Source organism: Macrosteles quadrilineatus, unplaced genomic scaffold (assembly GCF_028750875.1).
Source record: "Macrosteles quadrilineatus isolate MER2022 unplaced genomic scaffold, UCM_ALF_1.0 Scaffold_8__2_contigs__length_117827958, whole genome shotgun sequence".
Classification (NCBI taxonomy): Eukaryota; Metazoa; Arthropoda; class Insecta; order Hemiptera; family Cicadellidae; genus Macrosteles; species Macrosteles quadrilineatus.
In genome coordinates, this window is record NW_026542601.1 from 29,634,452 (window position 1) to 29,655,565 (window position 21,114).

Here is a 21,114-nt window from a genome sequence, read left to right on the forward strand (position 1 = left end):
TAGATAAGGGTTTAAATTCAGCTGGCATCTTCATGGACATGTCCCAGGCATTTGATAATGTAGACCACCATCAATTAATAGCTAAGCTTGATAATTTGGGAATTAAAGGAGTCACTCTCAAATGGTTTAAATCATACTTAGAGGAACGTTACCAATTTGTGGAAATATCAACTTTGTCAAAAAATAACATCATCCAAAAAACAAGATCTAATTTATCAAAGATATCATCTGGTGTCCCACAGGGATCGATTCTTGGTCCTCTTTTATTCATATGTTACCTTAAAAATCTTCCAAATTCTCTAAAAGACCCAGGTAGTAAGATAAGTATATATGCAGATGATATTAATCTTAACACCACTGGGAAATCCCTAACTGATTTAGAAATGTCTGCTAAATCAGAATTAAAAAGTCTGAATCAGTTTTTAAAAGACCATAATTTAGTACTTAATGCTAGTAAAACTAATTTCATTCTTTTCAAAACAAAAAGAGACAAAAATGATCAAAGTATTAAGTTAGATATAGATACAAATTCCATTGCTCAAGTTAAAACCTCAAAACTATTGGGTTTGATAATAGATGAGGATTTAAGCTGGAATAAACATGTCGAGTATTTAATAAAAAAACTAAATTCTGGTATATTCGTCCTAAGAACAATGTCATATCTCTGTGAAGGATCAGTACTTAAAATGATATATCATGCTCATATTGAATCACATATTAACTATGGAATTAGTATTTATGGTGGGACAAAGAAAAAGAATTTAAAAAAGATTTTGAAAATACAAAAAAAAGCTATCAGGATAATACATAAATTAAAATACAACCAGTCCGTCAAATCTTATTTTAAAGGGATGGGCATTTTTACAGTTCACGCCTTATATATTTTTGAAACAATTAAATATTTTTTAAATATTGCTGAGACTCAAGAATTGCCTGTGCATAATTATAATACAAGGGGTAAAAATTATTTAGCTAAAGAAAAACCAAGACTTGAACTTTTTAAAAATAAACCTTCTTATATTGGAAACTATTTTTTTAGAAAACTTCCTAGCTTTTTAAAAAAAGAAAAAGAAAAATCTAAATTTATGAAAAATCTGAAGGCATTCTTACTTGACCTTGCACCTTACAAAATAGAAGATTTTAGTAATTTCAATTTAAAATAATGTAGCCTATAGTATTTTGTTTAAATGTTTCTTATTGCTAATTTAGGTAGTAAGTAACAATAGACAATAGACACTATTCATGTACGAAAATTTGTACTGTGTGAATAAAGACTCTTTGAATCTTGAATCTTGAATCTTGAAACGTAAGACAGAGAAAACTTGCTTATAGGATGACCGTCAACCAAGTCAACACTAAATAAATAGGCCGTAATGCTCCTCTGGCCTGACCTCATCATAGGCGACCGCATAATGACGTAATATTTTTGGAAATAATAGACAAATAGATAACAAGTATCTGATTAGCTGTGCAATTCATAAAGAATCCACCCATGCTGTCAACTTCTACCTACCCAAGGTGGCTAGTTTATGTGAGTGGTGCTCTTCCCAAACTCTACTACAGACAGTTAACTACTCTTAAGTTCCACACCAGAGCTGACAGAAATAGAATTTAAACACTAAACCTACAGTGCAGTATACGAATGACTTAGACTACTAACTTGGTCACTGATCAGACATGTAATCAGACCTGGAGGTGTCCGTAAATTAAAGTCTCCATTGAGCTACCCTCAAACCCAAGCAAACCAGTTCAAATCTAAGTTTGACCAACTTCGCGTTCTTTATTTTAAAATTTTCATTTAGCAATAATTGAACTTCATCAACCTTTGTTCTAGCTATTTCTCACCCCTTTGGTTAATTAGTTTCGAGTGTTTGGTTCGTAGTATTCCGAAATTGTGTACAAGAAAATTTACCCTCCTGCAAGTGTAAATACTTTCTGTTATCAACTTTTGTGGTCTTAGTCATCGACCACTATTGAAGTCCCTCGCCAATTGACAGATGTGAATGGAGTCAAGTGTTTGGAGGGAGTTCAGAGGTGGTTTTGCACAATGTTTTCTATGGTGTATGCTGACTGCTGTTGTTCATCAGTCTCGTTTAAAGTTTGTGACCAAAGTTGGGGGAATTTCGCATGCAGACAGCGATGTGACTGAACGAAAGAGATCATCTACTTAAAAGGGGGGTTTGAATTACAAGACAATCAAGGGCTACTGACAGCCTTGAAAGTCTGTAGAACGCTGATCAGCTAGCAAAGTTTCCTCAAATTCTAGCATAGTCTTAATGAAAACTGATGAACACTCACTGCCTGCCTCATTGTGCAAATTGTACGGGCTTCTATGAACTCCTATAGCTAGAATAGTAGTGGATGAAGTATGATACACGACATTATGGTCTTGGTTGATTTGATCTTGGTTGCTTGGCTGCGACGGGCTTAATGAAGATGACCTTAATATACGGACAACGCGAACAGCCGAACAACCTTTGTATTTGCATTTAAATAAACGGTTATCATAAATCTGACACATACTTTCTCCCATTAGCTTGTATATCAGATATTTTATATGTATATCAGATTTAAAAAAATAAAAGTTATATTTTCTTGAAGGAGTTTGGCCCTGGAGCGACTGCTCCACTCGCTCCACGGTCGCTATGCGACCAATTGAAGATTGATTTGTGTTGATTTGTATTGAAGTGAACTTTATGCTGAACAAAACTATACCCATCCCATTTTTGTAAGTTTTATAGTTTTCTTTGAATATCAATTTTTTTAACGTTAAAAAACCAATAAAACCCACTTTTAGGGCATACATTTTTTTCTTGAATGAAAATTTTTATTGTAGTTTTAGGTCTGTATTAAAAAATACCAGTACAAAAAAATACCAGTACAGTATTAAAATAGGCCAGTTACAAAATAAATTTTTTTTAAATTAAAATTTTAGCGATTTCAGTAGCAACTCCCCTTGGAAAAATAATATAAGTTACAATAAGTTTTGAACTGTAATTTTTGCGGAAATTGGATTTGTACCATTTTGTTCAGAACTATAGGGATAAAGTAAAAATGGGAAATGTTTAAAGGTTTGTAAGCAAAATACCTCATATTATTTTAAGTTCAGGCATGGATGTCACATGCAAACTAGAATGCCGAGGTTTAGTAAAAAAAAATATTTGTAATTACAGAAAAGGCCGCAATGGAAAACCATTTATTTGTTGTCTTGGACGTTTCTTTTGTCTTTCTAAATTATCAAGTTTCTTCTCAATTTCGTTGTTATCTATCGCTTTCTCACCTTTTTTAGTTTGCATATTTTTTATTCCATAATTTGACTTCAGATTAGATCGGCTTTGTTTACTTTTAAATTTTTTACTCTGCTGCTGTTTTCCTTCTTCAACTCTTTTACCCTTGTTATCACCCTGAATTGTTTTCAAAACATCATGGGGAATAGATTCTCCAATTCTCTTTTGTACGTTGTTTCCATCTGGGATCCTTTTGAAATTCAGTCTAGTGTTACTTTTACCATTCAACTTATTCTGAAGGTCTTTCTTTTTCTTCTCTTCTTCAGAAGTCTTTGACTTCTTCTTTCTGCGCTTTTCTTTAGGATCCATATTTGAAGGCCATGTTTTCTGCAAGAATAGGACAAATTTATAAATGTATTTAAGAGACCAACTCAACTACTAACTTATGAGTATTTATAAATAATTAATTAATTGCAACTAAAACACTGCACTTACATAAACAATAATTAACACCTTACCTTTTCTTTCTTCTTTTTTGTTTTCCCCCCTCCATCCTCTGATGAATCTTTCTTCTTTTTCTTCTTCTTTTTCTTTTTTACGTCTTCGCTTGAAACTTCTGAAGATTCAGACTCCGAGTTGAACGTACCATATTTGTCCATTCTTTCTTCCTATAAAATAAATTGATGTGTTAAAAATTCATATTTTACAATAAATAAAATAACAAAGTTAAAAGAATTATGTTTTGTTTGGTCAAGTTCAATACAGAAAAGTAAAGAATAGTTATTTGTGTAAGTCCCCAACAGCACAATGGGCTTGCTGGGAACTTGTTCCAAGTCCATTGGCCCAAGTTCCCAAGCCTGGTTTAGACTCAGGGACCAAAGTCTGTAGGCTTGGTTTTGACTTGTTTTAGAGACCGAAGTTGGCAGTTGTTCAACTTGTTATGGGTTTGGCTCCCCAAGTCCAATCCAAGTCCCAACCCCAAACCTACAGTGAACTCATGGGCACAAACCCACTCTAAGCTTGGAATGATGGATACAAAATGGGTCTGGTGGATTAAGCAGGCTCATTATGGACTTGTTCGGGACTTGGAGACCCAAGCCCAATTTTAGTAGGCTCATATTGGACTTGGCTTAGACTCATATTGGAATTGGTTTTAGCACATTTTAGACTTGGGCAAACAAGCTCACACCTATAGACTCACTCAGAACTTGGTACACGAAGTTTTATATACTTCAATTACTGTCATGATCAGAGATAATAATAATTATTATAATAGGCTATAGTAATAGTAATATAATTTATACCTATTTAACATATAAGCTGTTTCACACCATTTATTTGCTAGCCCACATTTTTTCTTATAATTAATTTTTTACCAAGAAAGATTTATGATAAAATGAAGCCTATTTTATGAGTGATCTTGAAAAAATATTGGTTATATATGAGGTTTAGAAAGCAAGACATTAACATTTCAAGACAATTTATTAATATAATAAATACAATGCCCACTATCTTCTACTTCACCTTCAACTTCTTTTCTGAACCCATCAACTCCACCGCCTGCTTCAGAAGATCTATAAAAAATACAATTGCATTAGAATTATTTGGTTTATTAAAATTTATCATTTAAATCATTTTTCATTATTTTTATTTGTTATTATAATTATTTGATTATTTGGAATTTGTTGGTGTTGCAAACACAGGGTGTTAACTTACCTTTGTTTTTAAAATTGTTATCAAACTTTTATTTCTTACTATTTTACTTTTATACGTAAACTAATGGTTTGGCCTGTTTTTATCTGTAGACTAGGTTAAGGTATTGACTATAATGGTTAAGGTTAAACACAAATTTTGGCACTGTTCTGTTGAGTTCAGCAGTAGACTATTAGAGTACCTATAGTATAGTGAGTGACGTTGTCGATTCAGTGAAGCGCTGAGTATGTCAAAGGTTAAAGCACAAAAGGTTTAGGCTATAAACAAAATTCTACGGGTTCTTGATGCAATGAAATTAATTGTTTCCTTAACTTAGCTTACTTATATCATCATAGACTAACCAACACAAGTATATTTTTTATCAATGGAGTTCAAATCTTACCTTTACAGGAATCCCTTTGCTTCTTCTTTGCTTCGTCTTGGTATCAAAACCATAAACAAAACTCACAACTAGTAACGAAACGAGTAACTCACAACATTAGAACTAGATAAGTGAGAACTGACAACTGAGAGTGAGGAAGTCTAAATCCAACAAAAATGGTGGTTCAGCACAAAGAAACAGGTTTTAGGAGCGTTCTGGGTAGGGGTGGTGGGAAAATTCTTTTGTCATATGGCACTGCTCACTTTAGACTCACATGAACAAGCTTGTCGTGGGTCTGGTTAGGTGTTTAAATAGTGGACTTGGCCAACCAGGTTATATATGTAAATAAAACAAGTTTAGTTTTGGCGCATTCACACAAGTTCACTTAACCAAAGCTGTTTTAAATTTGTAGTGGGTTCCAAACTCCAAGTTTGTCATACCAATTCAGAAATATGTAAAAGCCAAGTTTAGTCCAAGCTCACGTGCTGTCTGGGGTAGTGTGCTAAATGGCAATACACTGCATTCCTAAGGAATATTTACTTGGCTCAAACAATACAGTCTCTCAAGTGAAACAATATTACTTTAAACACAAATTACATATACAAAATTCTGGTCACCTTTCAACTTGTTTATGCACAAAGAGAAAAAGAGTTCATACTTGCATTAATCCTCCCCTCGCTGGATATTAACTGAAGGTTAAATCTTAGTGATTTCTAACTTTGTTGGTAGGTAACTCTAGGATTATTTCTCAATTTGCTAGTAGGTAACACTAGAATAAGTAACTCCTCACCTCGCTAGTAGTGATTCGGTACTTGGGCACGTAAGTGTCGTTGACCTCTACAGTATACATAGGTCCAGAGGGATCATGGTACAGCTGCGGGGTTATGTTGTACACTTGGTTGGTGTTTACGTTCCTCAACCCTTTCCGTTCATAGTAATATTTGAACTTGAGATCCTCGGAGTTCTCTTTAAACTCTTCTGAGGGCAGTTGGTCAAAATACCCTTGAATCTGAAAAATATTTGTTATTATTACTACGAAGAGTTTGTCACCTTTGAACAGTTTGTTACCTTTCTTTGCTTCATTGCATTTGCAATCTCTGCAAACATCTGCAAAAGTGTAGCTAAAAAAGAGAGTAAATGTCATACTAAATGGAAAATGTTTTCAACAATAGTTAATGGATCGTGCATAATAACATTTCCAAAACTGGATATTATGAGTGTAAAGAACTAATTAAATGAGTGGGATGACAGATTTGTCATTGAATAAGTTGTTTCTTTATTTAGAACTATTTTACCACTCACTAAAAAACCTCCCCAAAGCTTTTAGAGGAGGGAGTCCTTCAATACAGGATCAGTTCTTTTTGCCCAAGAGAGCTATCATTTTTTGTTTTATATAGATGGGTGAACCTATAGAATAGCTTAAGATTAGTTCCAAACCACTGAGTAAGAGTATTATCAGCTACGCTATTGGTGATTAACTTGGTTCATCAGTTTCCCGTTTACAAATACTGCACTCTAACCGCAAGGCTAGATCAACGGCACCACTCAAAGCTACCCAAATAAAAAAAAAAAAATTAAAACACAATACAATTTTAACCAAATCTTACCTCGTCTGTCTTCCCTTTCCATTCCGCCAAAACCCTATCCCTCAACTCGGCGGTTGTATAGTTGCCATTCTCACCAGAATCGACGTCTTCATGGTCGATTTCCGATTCCTTCGTTCTACTGTCAACAAACCTTAAAACTGTCCAACATGTAACAATAATGAACAACACATTCATTACAATTTATAAAGAGGAATCATCACCAATGTCTTATCAGTAGAGAGATAAGTTTATCTCAAGTTTGATCTTGATCAGATTCGATTGTAGAAAGTGTTTCTGTTGGGATTTTCTTGGTTTTGTTGAAGAAAGTCAGATTATACTTTTACAACTGGTATGGCTGGGTAGCTGAGTTATTATAGTGCTGCTTAGTAATCTGGAGGTAGACGGTTTTGATCCTAAGAAAAGTCAGTGGCTTTTTTAATGTTGGAGAGTGAACTAAGCTGTTATTTAAGATTGGGTTTTTTATAAATATTCATTATTCTTGACAAAAGATATTGATCCTAGTCAGTAACAAAGCTACAATAGATATCCTACAACTACTCATCCCCCTTTAATGTTCTTTGTTATTTTGGTTCATATACCCCTTACTCGCCTCCTTGTCCTGCAATCAAGATAGAAAACAAATTATAGAAAATATTATGAAATACTGTATGGAATAAAGTTATGCAATGACTCATTGCTTTTAGGTACTGTATACAACTTTTGTATTAATTTGGCTATTTCTAAGTTTTGTTTTTGAATGACTCAACAGATTATTAATTTGATTACTTTAAATTTTACAACTAAAAATAGTATAGTAGCTTTCAAAATGCATAATCAATATTTAAAATAATATACTAACACCTCAAGTATTAGGTTTAAATAGCATCTAATCCTTTTTTAGGACCAAACCAAGCGCTTCTAAGATGTAATGTGCCATAAAGTAAAAGAAGGGAGATGAAAAAGGGAGGGACAGAGGGGTGTAAACTGTACAGTTCACTAGAAATTTTTAAACTAAAACTGCTTGTAAAACTGCCAAATCATTGCTGATTTTGGTATCGCCCAAGAAATTTCATAAACAATCTGAAATGATGATCATTATCAAGATTTAATCAATAGTAAGTGATTGTACAAGAAAAACATATTTGGCAGTTACGATGGATTAATAAAGGCATCAAGATGTCGTAAAAATGTACACTAACAAACTGTTTTTTTGTGTGGTGTTCATATGTGCATATGTACATTCACAGTCTAACAATATCACAAGTGAAGATAAACCAGAGGGTCAAAAAGGAGAATATGGTGACTATGATACCTACGTGAATGACTATTACGCAGACTATTACTCGATGAATTCAACGGACGGTCCACAAACTGTGGATCATCACAATGTCGCAACGGAAGTGGAATTGACGACACAATCAAGGACTGAGAGTGTTAATAGTACCTATTGAATAGGTAGTAAAAATGTGTTAACTTATTTGAAATCTTAGATGTAATTACAGTAATTGTTTGTGTTTGAACAGGAGCTTGAAATAGTTTTTCACATTTCCTTTATGTGGATAGCTGAATGGTTAAAAAGCTCACCTCAAAATCTAAAGGTTGTTGAAGCAGCTGATCTTGGTCAGTTATAAAGCTGCACAGATAACCTTACATTCTTCACTCATCCTTAATTCATATTCAGCTTAACATACACAACTACTTGTAGGTGGTATGTGTCTGTCTTAATGAACAAACTTCACATACCGGAAAAGGTTTTCTTAAAAGGTTGCAGGTTAGATCCAGAGGAAAGTCAGTAGCTTTTCGATCATTTTGACGGTTCGAAACTGAACCCAGCTGTTCCTGATCATTGTGCTTTAAATAAATGATCCTGGTTAATGAAACAGCTGAGTTAGTAACAAGGCTACACAGATCATCACACTCCAATCTACACTAATCCTTCGCTTTTTGAGTTAAAATATGCACATAGTAGCGTCTCTTAGATTAGATATTAGATTTAGAATTAGGTATTCTAGTAGCCAATGAACTTCAAAACAAAGTTGCCTCTGCTGAGCTTAACCCTCGTTTTTTTACAGTCTCTGATTGTGTTTGTTTTATATTTTATTTGATTTTACCATGCATTTTGATGACATCATCTTGCTATAGTACTAGAATAATCGTTAGAGTGAAGGAATTTTGTTCAAATCTTATCAATTACCGAAGGCTCTTAGCGGTAATGATAATGAAATTTAGCTCATGCATACAAAATTTACACGCTATATGCACAGTTGCTCTTCCACTAAGGTTAAAACGCAACAGTTTGTAGCTATGTGATAAAATTTAGTCAGAGTAGTTGCATTAATCATAAAGTAGTTCAACTGTCCTGTTCGTCTATATAACATGTTAATTTTGTTACAATATCTTCAGCAAAGGCCAATGGATGAAAAAATAATATTTAATGAGCTTATAAATGGATACTCTAATATGGGTAAATCAGAGGTAAATTTGAAAGGTAGGTAAGGCGATTCCACAGTAAACAATTTTGTTGTACTTCCTAGATTTTTTTACTAAAGTCCTATAACGTTGACATCTGAGAAGTGGGACTAAAAATGTGGAGTTAAACAAATGGTAAATACTGTAAGCCTTGTTTTAATCCACAATAATTGTGGATTAAATTAATTAATGTATAATATATTATTATACATTAATTAATTAAACATGTGTCAATTAAGATGGTTTGTTAGATACGGCTCTCAATTAGCCGTAGAGAGAGATTCACATCACTATAGACGCTAAGGGTACCAAATTAATCCAACAACAATTACTTGTCGATATCACTGTAGCTACAAAATAGCAAAAGACGATAAAGAGGGAAGGGTTCTTATGTGCATGGACCCGTTCACCACTCTAATTAAATTATCCTACTAATATTATAAATGAGAAAGTTTGGATGTATGGATGAATGGATGTATGTATGTTTGTGACAAGTAAACACGAAAAATACTGGTCGGATTGGGCTGAAATTTGGCATGATGATAGCTCACATTCCCGATTAACATATAGGCATATTCGTATCTCAAAAGTCCTTTTGGGCTTTGCCCCAGTGGCTCTGCAGTTCCCCATGTTAACCTTATGAGTATTTATATTTAAAAGGAATTAAAGAATTTAGCCAGCTGTTTCAACTAAAAGAGTTGGTTCTATGATATACAAAAGCATTAAAAATCTATAAGATTTACCAACAGGGTCCAGCACTATTATTTTTTTCATTATTTATAAAAACAGCTAATTTGAACTAAGCAGCAACAAAAAACTGTTGCTAAAATTTAAGTTTGGTAACTGTCAAAGTAGGATTGTTTACAGTTATGTTTATGTTTTTAATTTCATGAATAATTTATGATATTTTGCGAATTTTTAATAATCTATCTTTCTCTATTGTGTAGGTGAAGTAGTAGAACATTATGGCTATGGTAGATGTGTAATACTATCGCATACCGTAAATTTGAGGAAGCAAATGTTCTCAAACCGTGTTTTCTCACATCGCAAATGCAAAGATCGGGTATAACTGCAATAAGCATTTTATACTTATTTGCCAACTCCGTACGAAGGACGGGTACTCTGCTAGTATATTATAAAAACACTTATTTTACCTTTTTGTAAAATTCAGCTTGTTAAACGCAGCTTAAGAGTTGACATGTTGGTTGCAAAATAAAATAGGCAAATTTAGACAGAGAGTTAAAAGAGCTGATAATGTTTAGCTTGTTGCCACTATAGCGTGGATCAGTTCAAAAAGCACTCTTCAGAAAACTGTTGATTGCCAATGAGATTTCTAAATAATTAGAAAAAATGTAGCCCTAATAATTATGTTCAATTTTGTACCGGTAATTATAGCTATTGTGAAAACCCAATCCCTGTAGAACCCTTCAAAGAAGACATTTAATTTAAAGAACGTAAAAAACCCCTGTCAATTGAGTCTTAAAAGTATTTTTGAAAAGATTTGCCAAAATTCAATAACCAACCACCATTTTCAATTCACTTGTAGTTTTATTCACAAAAATTAAAGTAACTAGGCCTAGATGGATAAGGCAGAGAAAGTCAAATATATTCCCAATTCTTTTAGTACTAGTTGGAAAAACACCAAAATTAGAGTGAAGTGTTACAAGTACCTTACAAATCCCAAATCAAACTGAACGTCTCTAATTCCTACTTTATCAACAAGATTCTTATCAGATGTGAGATCTCAAGATGCTAGTGCGGGTGTGTGCTAGTGTGTGTGTGGCTTTCATATTCTTAAATGTAGTCAGGACAGAATCAGAAGATAAATCTGACAAATCCTTCAGCGAATTTAAACCTAAAGATGTGGAAACAGGAGAATATCCTGACTATGACAAATACGAGGACATGCCTTCAGACCCGAGTGCAGAGCAGACTCTCTGGCAGAAAATGATGAGAGTAAGTTTGTAACAGTTTTGAATTTAGACACAAGAATACATCCTATTCTCAATTCTCATGCAAAATATTAGCCAGTTTTAGAATGAAAATTAACATTGAATTCAGCCATCAACAGAGTGTATTCACATTAATTACTGAATTTTGTCAATTACGCCAAATGTTTTACCAAGCAACTTATAGTAAACAGTAGTATTTGATATGTCAAATTATCTATTAAGTATCAAAAACTAAAGGAGACATCAGAATTTTTGGATTTTTCTACTGAGCTTTATCATTTTGGACACTAATTTAGGTACAGCTGGTGCATACATAATAGGATGTGTATTTTAACATAAATAAAATGTGGTGAAATAGATGTTCTATCCCAAAGTTGTAGCTTGATTAAAGAATAAAAAATTAAGTTGAGCCAAGGGCTCAATACGCTAACGTGTTTCTTATACAACGGTGCTAAATTAAAGGGTAACTTATTGTGAACTTAAATGTTCCCATCTCAGTAAAATTAAACAGTACTTTTTAGAGATGAATTCAACTATTTCCTTTGAGTAAAATTGGCTAAAGCTGGTAAATATAGATGTGATGTCTAATTCAGTGCCAAAAGTCATTATTGGTGATGTAATTTATAAATTTTATAGTGTTTTTCTCTGAGTACAACTAGAGCCCAGGCCAAGCCCCCCCCCCTCCCACACATGCATGTATTGTAGGTAAAAATAGCTTTCTCTGGGATAGAAAGTTCCCCTCACTAAAATTCAATAAATAAAATATTAACAACAAATTATACAATACTGTGATGATTTGAAATTAATATAGAAATATTATTTCGGTTGTCATTATAAAAACACAAATGTGTATTTGTCAAATGAATAAAGTATATATATTTCTGTATTCTTTTTATGATGTTTTCTTTTACAGAAATATTTTTGAGATGTTGATTCCTTTCCCCACAAAAACATCTGCAGAGGTATTAATTTAAGCCTGTGACGAAACACGAAATAGTTCAAAATTGAAACCAGATTTATTTTCTTTAGGATATAAATATTGAAAAATCCCTTAAATGACAAATCACTTAGGTTAATTATTGATTGGTAATAATTTGAGACCCTGCTATCTGCTTGATAGGGGGAAGCTAAGGATCCAAGGGTTGGAACTTTTGACATCACTTGGGCCCCAAACCGACAAGTTACAAAAATTACGACATCTTCTAAAGTGCAAAGTTCTAAACCACCATGGGCCCAGCATATTCCGAACCTGTAAAATGTAAGACAAAGCTTTTAACTTAGTAGGTATTTCACCAAACTATTATATTAAAATATACATTTTGATTACAAGTAAAAAAAAATTTAAAATGTACATAAGGAATTAAAGTCTACCATGTAAAACAAAGAAGATTGTATACTGATAAATTATAAGATTAGTAATGATCAGATACAATGAAACTAAGTGTTTAAGTATTACTCTCGTGGTGCTTAAGTAAACAATATGCAGTGTTGAAAATGTGACATATTGAATTGTATTCATTGTATTACTACTGTGATGTTTGTTAGAGTGGTTTTGGTAATCTTTACATTGGGATTGATAGGAATTACAAGGTCTCATTTTACTCAACGGACACTAGCGGAAAATTCAACTATGGTTTATGAAAAGATCGACGGATTTGCTGTTAATTCCGGGCAATACCCGGGGATGGATGAGGATTCCCGAACAATTGACGTTTCTACGTTTTACAAGATGCAAATAGGTTGAGTAGATTTTAACTGCCAAGTAAAAATCACCTCTTAAGTTATTTTTTGAAGTTTTAGTAAATGTAAAAAATGTACATAACTTTTATTTAAGACAACCAAGATTAATACATTTAGTTTGGATATCAAAAGTTGTGCCCCAGTATTATAAAAAATATTAATTTAATAGACTCAAGTCTAACATCATATTAAAGCACAAAAGTAATGAAGGGCACAGAATAAAATAAATACAAATAAAATCACAGATATTGTGTCCTAGAATTTTTGAAATTGACTAGACCAAAAACAACAAACAACTTTTTTCAATTTTTTCACAATTTTTTCATTGCTACAGAAAGTAGCTGTATATCTATTCAAGACAATGTAAATAAATGGTCATGTCATCACAGGGGCATAATCAAAGCAAGGGATAATAAGTCGATTTTCCCTTGGTCACAATTTTATTTTCCTTGTTACGAAGCAACTTTTAACTATCCAATCCAATCCAAACTCTAATGTTTATTTATAGTATATTACATTACTAGGGCTGAAAGTGGCATTTTCTAACGCACGCTTAAGTTTCACGTGCGGGGCGAAGCCGAGGGCGGGAATAATGGAGCAAGCGCCGGAAAATAGCTTTCGGTACGAGTTATGAACGATACTTTTCATCAGAACACAAAAATAAAAATACACAAATACAGAATAACACATCTAAGTAGTATTTATACTAGTTTTAGACTACTCTTTATCATTGAAAATACACTTCACAACGTACATATTATATGGTTTCATAATTGTAGATTTTTTAGATAAATATATTAATTACCGTAATACTTTGTCACTTACATTGACTTAACATTTTGTAATTTGTATCACCAGCTTCTAAGCTTTCTGTATTCCTCTTCTTATCTTTCCCATTATTTATCTGGTGGAAGGTGATTAGTTACCTCTGAAGCTGTTTTGATCAAATCATCAGTAATGTTAGACATACTTTGAGCAATTTCAAACATGCACTATGCTAAAAACACAGAAAAAAAAACAATAGTTACGTATTTCTGTATAGATTTAGATTGTGCAACAATAAAAACAGCTGATTTAAATCTTTAAAATAAACCTAACAATCACTATCACGCATAGTGGAAAAATGGAGAACTAATTGAGAGAGAGGGAAAGTAAATTTAGAGCGAGGGAAAATCAGCTGATCGTTTTTCCCTCGCTCTAAATTAGAGCTTGGGAAACAGCTACTTTCTTCCAAATCATCTGTTATCGTAAATAGATACTTTCGGTAAGGAGTGATGAAAAACTATTTTTGTACCTTCAATACTATTTTGGTCCAAATTCAAAGGAAGTAGACATAAATAGTTTTTGCATTGCCATGATAAGTATTGTTCATAACTAACTTTGTCAAAAGTGCTTTTCTGAGTGATATTTGCTCTTCTTACTTTCCCCATAATTCAAACTCGACCAACGTGCTCGTCTATGCCTTGTACTTCGATCTGTGTGTTTCTCAGCTCAGACCAGGCTCACACATAAACCTCGAGGGCCCCAATAAATGTCCCTTACCTTTTGGTAATTTCAATGAAATATACTATCCCTTCTTAAATGGGTGAAAGTTAAAACGATCCCCCATCACTTCCGCAAGTGTGATATATTTACTTAATGCAAATTGCTGGTGATTAAACTGAAAAATAGCAAGGTAAGATTAATTTTATTTAATGTTTAAATTAAGTATCTTTCAGGAACCGAAGACAAGAAGACCGACAAAACCGATGACTAAGACAAGGGCAAGAATGATGAAAAGAAGAGCTGTAAGTGAGATTGATTATTTGTATGTAAATTAAATAGAGAAGATTCCAAATATGTATCCTATAAAAAAAGGGTTATAGAAATGTTATAGTCTAGTGATTACAAATATAATTTTTTAGGATAATTTTTCGTATTAGGCCTAGTGATCTTAGTTCAGCAATGAAATAAAAAATGTTAAATGCTAAAAGTAAAACGATAAATAATAAGCTTATACAAATAACAAGGATTGTCAGTAAATTAAGTTCCCTCTAGAGCCCCGGGGTAGTCAAGTCGTTAAAGCGGTGGTGGTAGTTTAAAGCTGAGACCTTTGCCAAATTTTTTACTTCATCTGTTACAATTCTGGCCAGTTTCTTACACTATGAGGCATTTGATCTCGTCAAAGTAGCCCAAACCAAGGATTGAGTCCACCAAATATGAATCACGTTCAGTGAGTGATTCCTAAAAGTTGACCCCCTTGCCACAGAAATTTCATTACAGAACCTGACTTATACTTCACAGGAGTTTCGATTTTCTTTCACATTGTTTTAGGCTAATATGACAAGACTAACCGTCCCATAAGGGTGGGTACAAGCTACAATTATGAAGTAAAGAACAAGTGTTAGTCTCTGATTTAAACAAGTTCTCTTGGTCACAACTAACCCTCAAAGACCTTAATTTACAGACAGTCTTTGTAAAATCTTTAAGCCCCTAGATTCGTATTTTAACGAATAAGTTAGTTCCTACGGATAAGTTAACCCTTACTGTGCTACAGATATTTTGGGTGGCCTTGACCGTAACACTACATATACATTACAATAATTATGTTTTCCCAAAGGTCAAAGTTGGTTTTTTATAATAATATAACTATAACACCAATATAATAGCGAACCCAGCGCAGAATGAAGTTTCTCCTGGAGTCTGAGAGTTAACTATACACTCGGGAGTTAGTCCTTCTACAGTGCTGGCATCCTCATAGCAAAGACCAGTAAGTGTAGCGAGCCGCCATTTTGTACAATCAGAGGGCGGGGAACATTTTTATTGCAATTTTCCATCACGTGAAATGTTCCCTAATAGGTGCATTGGCAAAACTTGGAACTACCAAGACCAGCCAATGCTCTCTGTATTAAAAGGAGAGTATAGTCGTCCATAGCGTTTTGAGCAAAGGGAATTTCGGCGAGTATATTTGTCTAGACTGCAGTAAGGGTTTTTCAAACAAAAAAACACTTTAATCAGCCAAGCATTTCCTTACAACACAACCTTTCAGTATAAAGTTTATGACTTATTAACGTCTGAATTATACCTAGGCATACTTAAAAGCTCGGGCTGAGAGAGAGGCAGAGGAAGCTCGTCTTGAAGCTCTCTACGGAACAACAACCAATGAAGTTATCACACCATCCTCTGATGAAAGGAAGAATTTCGTCACTGAACGGCCATATGGAGGATGATGTATTTTGATTGACAACCATTGTAAACAATAGGCAACCCATCATTTTTATCCTCGCCCTTTTGTTTCCCAAGTAGCTTCTAAAGTGTTGAAAAGAAGAATTTTGTCAAAAGTGGAGAAAAGTGTAACAAACATGAATAACTCACTCTGCCTCTATAATAAACTGATCTATATAACTATCGGTTCCGTTCTCATTTTTATTCTAGAAATTTCCTAATCAAACTGTAGGTAGAATTAAAAGTTTTGGTAGACAAATTATTTTCCTCCTAGAAATTCAGAAAAATTAAAAAAAATTTCCTTCTTTTGAACAATATAAGAAAAATACTCATTATTTATTTTTCTAGGTGAAATCTTTTAACTGCTTGGTAGCAAAATCAGGCTGTTCGCCATCCAATCTTAATTCACAAATCGAAACAGATAAAAATCTCTTGAACGTTCAATTTAAAACAAAGTTGAAATTCAGTAAATTAAGTAAAGCTTTACACGATTAGGTTGACATTTAAAATATAAATGAGGTTAAATGGAGAACTAATTTCCAATATAAAGTTAAGCTGTTAGGAGTAACCTTGTTAACTTGGATTAATTATTTTTTAACATAGCTACTTTTTAAGAGTTTTAATATAAACTATTAATTTCCACTGATAAAGCCTACTCAATGTATAAAGATTGAAAAATGAAACAAATTGCCAACAGAAAAGGGAAGGAAAATCAACAGGTTCAAAGGAAACAAAATTTGAAATAGTCATAACTCGTTTATTCCATTAAAAATGACCTATACATAATATTGAGTCCAAACTTCTGTGATCGTATGCCTATATACAGCACTGTCAGGGACAACATATTTACAGAGAAGCCATCTTAATACTGCAAAACGTAGAGGAAGCAGTAACATTCAGAATAGACTTATGCGACGTCGCCGGATGAAACAACCTCGAAAACAACCGATTATGATAAAAAAGTTTTAAAACTCTAATACATTTCCTTCATACGCATCACAGTACGCGATCCAGTGTTAAATAAAAAATTCTACCTATTCCATTAAAAATATACAACAGTACTGAGCAATTTGGCAAATTAAATGCAAAAATATACAAATTCGAGTAGATTATAATTCTCAAAAATAAAACTATTACTAGTGTTAATTCACAAATTGGACTATTCCATAGCATTTCAAATGTTTCCAATGTTGATTAAAGCTAAAATTTTTGCATTTATAATTTTCCCATTATAAAATCAACAAATAATTCTATAAGACAATATTTATTTTTAAATTCATTAATTAATATAAAACCTGTAGTAAACGATCTATAAGATAAATAATTCAACACAATAGTATGTTTAAAGATTTACAGTGATAAAAACAATAAATATTACATCTGCAACTTTACCAACTGGACTCTTACGTTTGATCAAGACTAAGTCTTAGGCCTCAACAGATTACAAGGAGATATAGAATCAGAAATTAATAATTTATTGAAATAAATAAAATATCTGTAGCTTCAATTGTAGATCTTAATAGCCTTTTCTAGGTAATTGAATCTGGAGCGTTTAGGTGCTTTGTTGATGTGTTCCAAGCCGAGCCAGGGTTTGGACTGCGTCCCACCTGCAAACAGTGATTCCAGGGTTAACTATGAGTCCTATTGTAAACTTTGAAGCATGAATTGTGTCCTGTATAGTTTGAGTATAACAATATTGACTAAATGTTTCTCATTTTATGATAAATTTCACACTGAGGTCTCATCTGGTGAGTCGGTGGTTCAGTCAGTAGCGCCAAAGACTACAAATACAGTCAGCGATGTCATAAATTTGTGTCCTGATGATAAACTGATAACCACAAAATTTTAACAATAAGTTTAATTTTTGGATGTACCGACTCACTTCTTGCTTTACTGGATACAAACAGGCCCGATGTCTATGTGGACAGGCAAATTCAAGGTTAAGAGACCACTAAAGCATATACGTAAAAAATGTGTAAAAAAACAACGCTTTGGTTATGATGCCAAAGCAGTATTTTACCAGAGTACAGTAACAGAGGGCCAGAGTACAGTATTTTACAAGTACGTCATTGTATATGTTGAAAATATCTAAAACTTACAAAATGGTGCAAATCTCATTTCTGTAAAAATTATGGTTCAAAGGTTATTGTAAATTATGTTATTTTCCCATAAAACCCCATAAAATAACGGAAAAATCGGATTTTCTCAAAAATGGCCCGAACGATTTTGATAAAAATTTAGTACTTTAAATTCTGAACAAAATTGTACTAATCCTTTTTCCATATATTTACTCTCACCGCTTACACATGATAAAGATTGTTGACAAACTTATGGGAGAAAGTATGTGTCAGAATGCTGATACCGTTTATTATATTTATTTACATCATAAAACTTTGTGCAATAATTTAATATCTAGACCAAACAGCGTTGCAAGCGACATATTTTGATAAATAGAGACTTTTGAAGAACAATGATGCAAATTACATTCTTTACTGCGTGGAAAGTTTAGTTTTTAATGAACTGGTTGGCAGCGCTTACAAATGATTGAATGTGTGGTAAACGTGTTTATGTGTTTTCTGAAAACATCTACTTATGATCACTTGCAACATTGTTCGGCAGAGTTCTTCAATTACTTTTCAGATATGTGTCTACTGTCCGTAAATTTAAAAAAAGAAAACTTGCTCACTGACTAATAAGAAACAAATAGGCAGCCCAAAGGTGTTAAAAAGCATTGACAACTAAAGTGGTAAAACAATGAACTTAATGGGGGGTAACAGCTACTAGCAAGTTGTGTCATACCTTGGTTGTAGTGTGGCCTGAAGTCTTGTAGATTGATGCAGAAACTTTCGTGATCATCATTGATAAACTGTGGTCGTCCCAGCGACACGATAGCAAACTTGAACTGTCAAACAAACAAGGTTAGGTAATGTAACTGTTCAAAACACCAAGCGCAAAGCTTGGATTTAATGTACAAGAGGTATTGATTTATACAATACAACCTAGCTAATCCAACCACCGGTATACCATTATCGACAGGATCAGGAGCATGGCCAGAACGCAAAAAAGTCAGATTATTAGGGGAGCTAATTTATTTCCATTAACACTTTGCTAAGCACAACATTACCGTTATACAATATGTTTTGACACATCGCCAACCAAGTTAATACTAGTTAACTTATACCTAGTTAATACTAGTACCAAGTTAATATGACATATAAAAACTGTATAGATAGAACTGTGAAATAATACAAATTCCAAAATTTCATCTATTAATGACTAATTTACATTTTTGATCAAAATTTCTGGTAGGCCCTGGAACATGACACAGCAACAAAAACAAACATCACACATTATTGATTATTAGATTGAAAGAATTCAGTAATGATGGAATTTTGCTCAGAAAACAACATCTAATCTAGCTGTCGTGTTCCAATATTTTCGGACTAAAAAAATTTCCATTGGTGTGGAAGTGTAATCACATTGAGTATATCAACACACATAAATGCACTCACTTATTACTGTTGTACTAAGTTTATATTTAATTGATCCCTTTACCTAAAAAAAATATTCTTATGTGTAGTACAGCAAAGGCTCATTGATGCAAAAAAATAGTGACAAGCGACTGGCTAGTACAGACATGTCAGGTGCAAAGACCTCTAACCATTTAAACAATAGTCAACAAGTGTGTGGTCAGAAGCTCCGGAGTGGGATAATCTGATGTCAGCAGGACAAATATGGAACTATTAAATTGAATAACCTGAGCATAAAATATTTCATAAAAAATCTCCAATCAGGTTCTTTTTGTTTCTTTGATCCGTTGCAATGCAATACTAGTAAATATCACAAATGATATTCCTTAAGTACTAGGTAATGTTTAAAATTTATCAGCAATGCAATATTATTGACACTCACCTTTTCAAATTCCTTATCTTGAATCCCTAATTTTTTGGCAATTCTATCCTTGACTTCTGAAAAAGGTTCACCCTGGAAAAAATCAAACATTAACGGTGGCAACACAATTTTTATTTAATAGGGACAGAATACGTTTGCTAACTTAAAAAGCTGAACTGTGTGAACCTTGTAAGTAATTAACAAAATACAAAAGGACAATCTTAGCTTTGCAGCTCATATTGTCAATGCAATTTGTAGAAAACCATCCAAAACCACATTTATCATAGCAAAATGTATAAATAATAGTATGACATGCAGTTTGCTTATTCAAAACATATACAGGGTGAACAACTTACCTGTGCCAACATTGGTATCTCAGAAACTGTATATTTAGAGATAACAATAAATGGGAAACATCAAATAGTTTTTAATTACATAAAAACATATGAATAACAATTTTTCAAAAATGGCCGCCATTTTCCAATATGGCTGCCAACTTTTAAAATTTCTTATGGGACACCCTGTATTTTAGATGTTTTAGATTCTAGATGCAATTTTAAGACTTTTTCCTCTTGTCATTTTCTCTCTAAACCTACTCGTTTAGGAGCTACAGCGTGTTAAACTTTGAAAAAACTAATGACATTATGATTATAACCACACGGCAAGCTAATTTTTCAAAGTTAGCAAAAAGTCACCAATGGCTGACTAGTGACGTATGTAATGGCGTCGTAGCATAGCGCTCTTAGTAACAGGCAACTTACACGAATTGACTTTCACTTGATCTCGGTAGTTCCTTTCTGTTAGTTCTAGATATCATTGTAAAGTAATTGTAAAGTAAAAGCAAATGAATGAACAGCCTGATAAACAACTGAATGAGATGAGATTTTCGTATTGTATCATACGGCTTCGTCTTTGAGCTCACGGATAATTTAGGCTAGACAAAAGTAAAACTCGAGAAAGAATATAATAAG

The 21,114-nt window shown here is 33.1% G+C and overlaps 3 protein-coding genes across 4 annotated transcripts in view; 1 reads left to right on the top strand and 2 right to left on the bottom strand.

The window, feature by feature from the left end:
- Positions 1-2,955: 2,955 nt before the first annotated feature.
- Positions 2,956-7,134, bottom strand: LOC129001313 (uncharacterized). The gene is made up of 4 exons (XM_054428567.1): positions 6,909-7,134; positions 6,092-6,310; positions 3,746-3,895; positions 2,956-3,614 (listed from the first exon to the last, which is right to left on the bottom strand). The coding sequence occupies exons 1-4, from the start codon at positions 7,080-7,082 to the stop codon at positions 3,168-3,170; spliced, it is 990 nt and encodes a 329-aa protein (XP_054284542.1). The 5' UTR covers positions 7,083-7,134; the 3' UTR covers positions 2,956-3,167.
- A 3,971-nt stretch (positions 7,135-11,105) lies between these two features.
- LOC129000289 (uncharacterized) lies at positions 11,106-16,386 on the top strand. Its single transcript, XM_054427250.1, has 3 exons — positions 11,106-11,312; positions 14,767-14,835; positions 16,117-16,386. The coding sequence occupies exons 1-3, from the start codon at positions 11,106-11,108 to the stop codon at positions 16,255-16,257; spliced, it is 417 nt and encodes a 138-aa protein (XP_054283225.1). The 3' UTR covers positions 16,258-16,386.
- A 602-nt stretch (positions 16,387-16,988) lies between these two features.
- LOC128999784 (ubiquitin carboxyl-terminal hydrolase 7-like) overlaps positions 16,989-21,114 on the bottom strand; it is a 54,998-nt gene continuing 50,872 nt past the window's right edge. For both annotated transcript variants that reach the window (XM_054426456.1, XM_054426457.1), the window contains exons 23-25: positions 20,165-20,236; positions 19,052-19,154; positions 16,989-17,859 (exon numbers count right to left, since the gene is read on the bottom strand). In XM_054426456.1, coding sequence (XP_054282431.1) covers positions 17,756-17,859; positions 19,052-19,154; positions 20,165-20,236 — 279 coding nt within the window. In that variant the 3' untranslated portion in view covers positions 16,989-17,755. The remainder of the gene's footprint in view (positions 17,860-19,051; positions 19,155-20,164; positions 20,237-21,114) is intronic.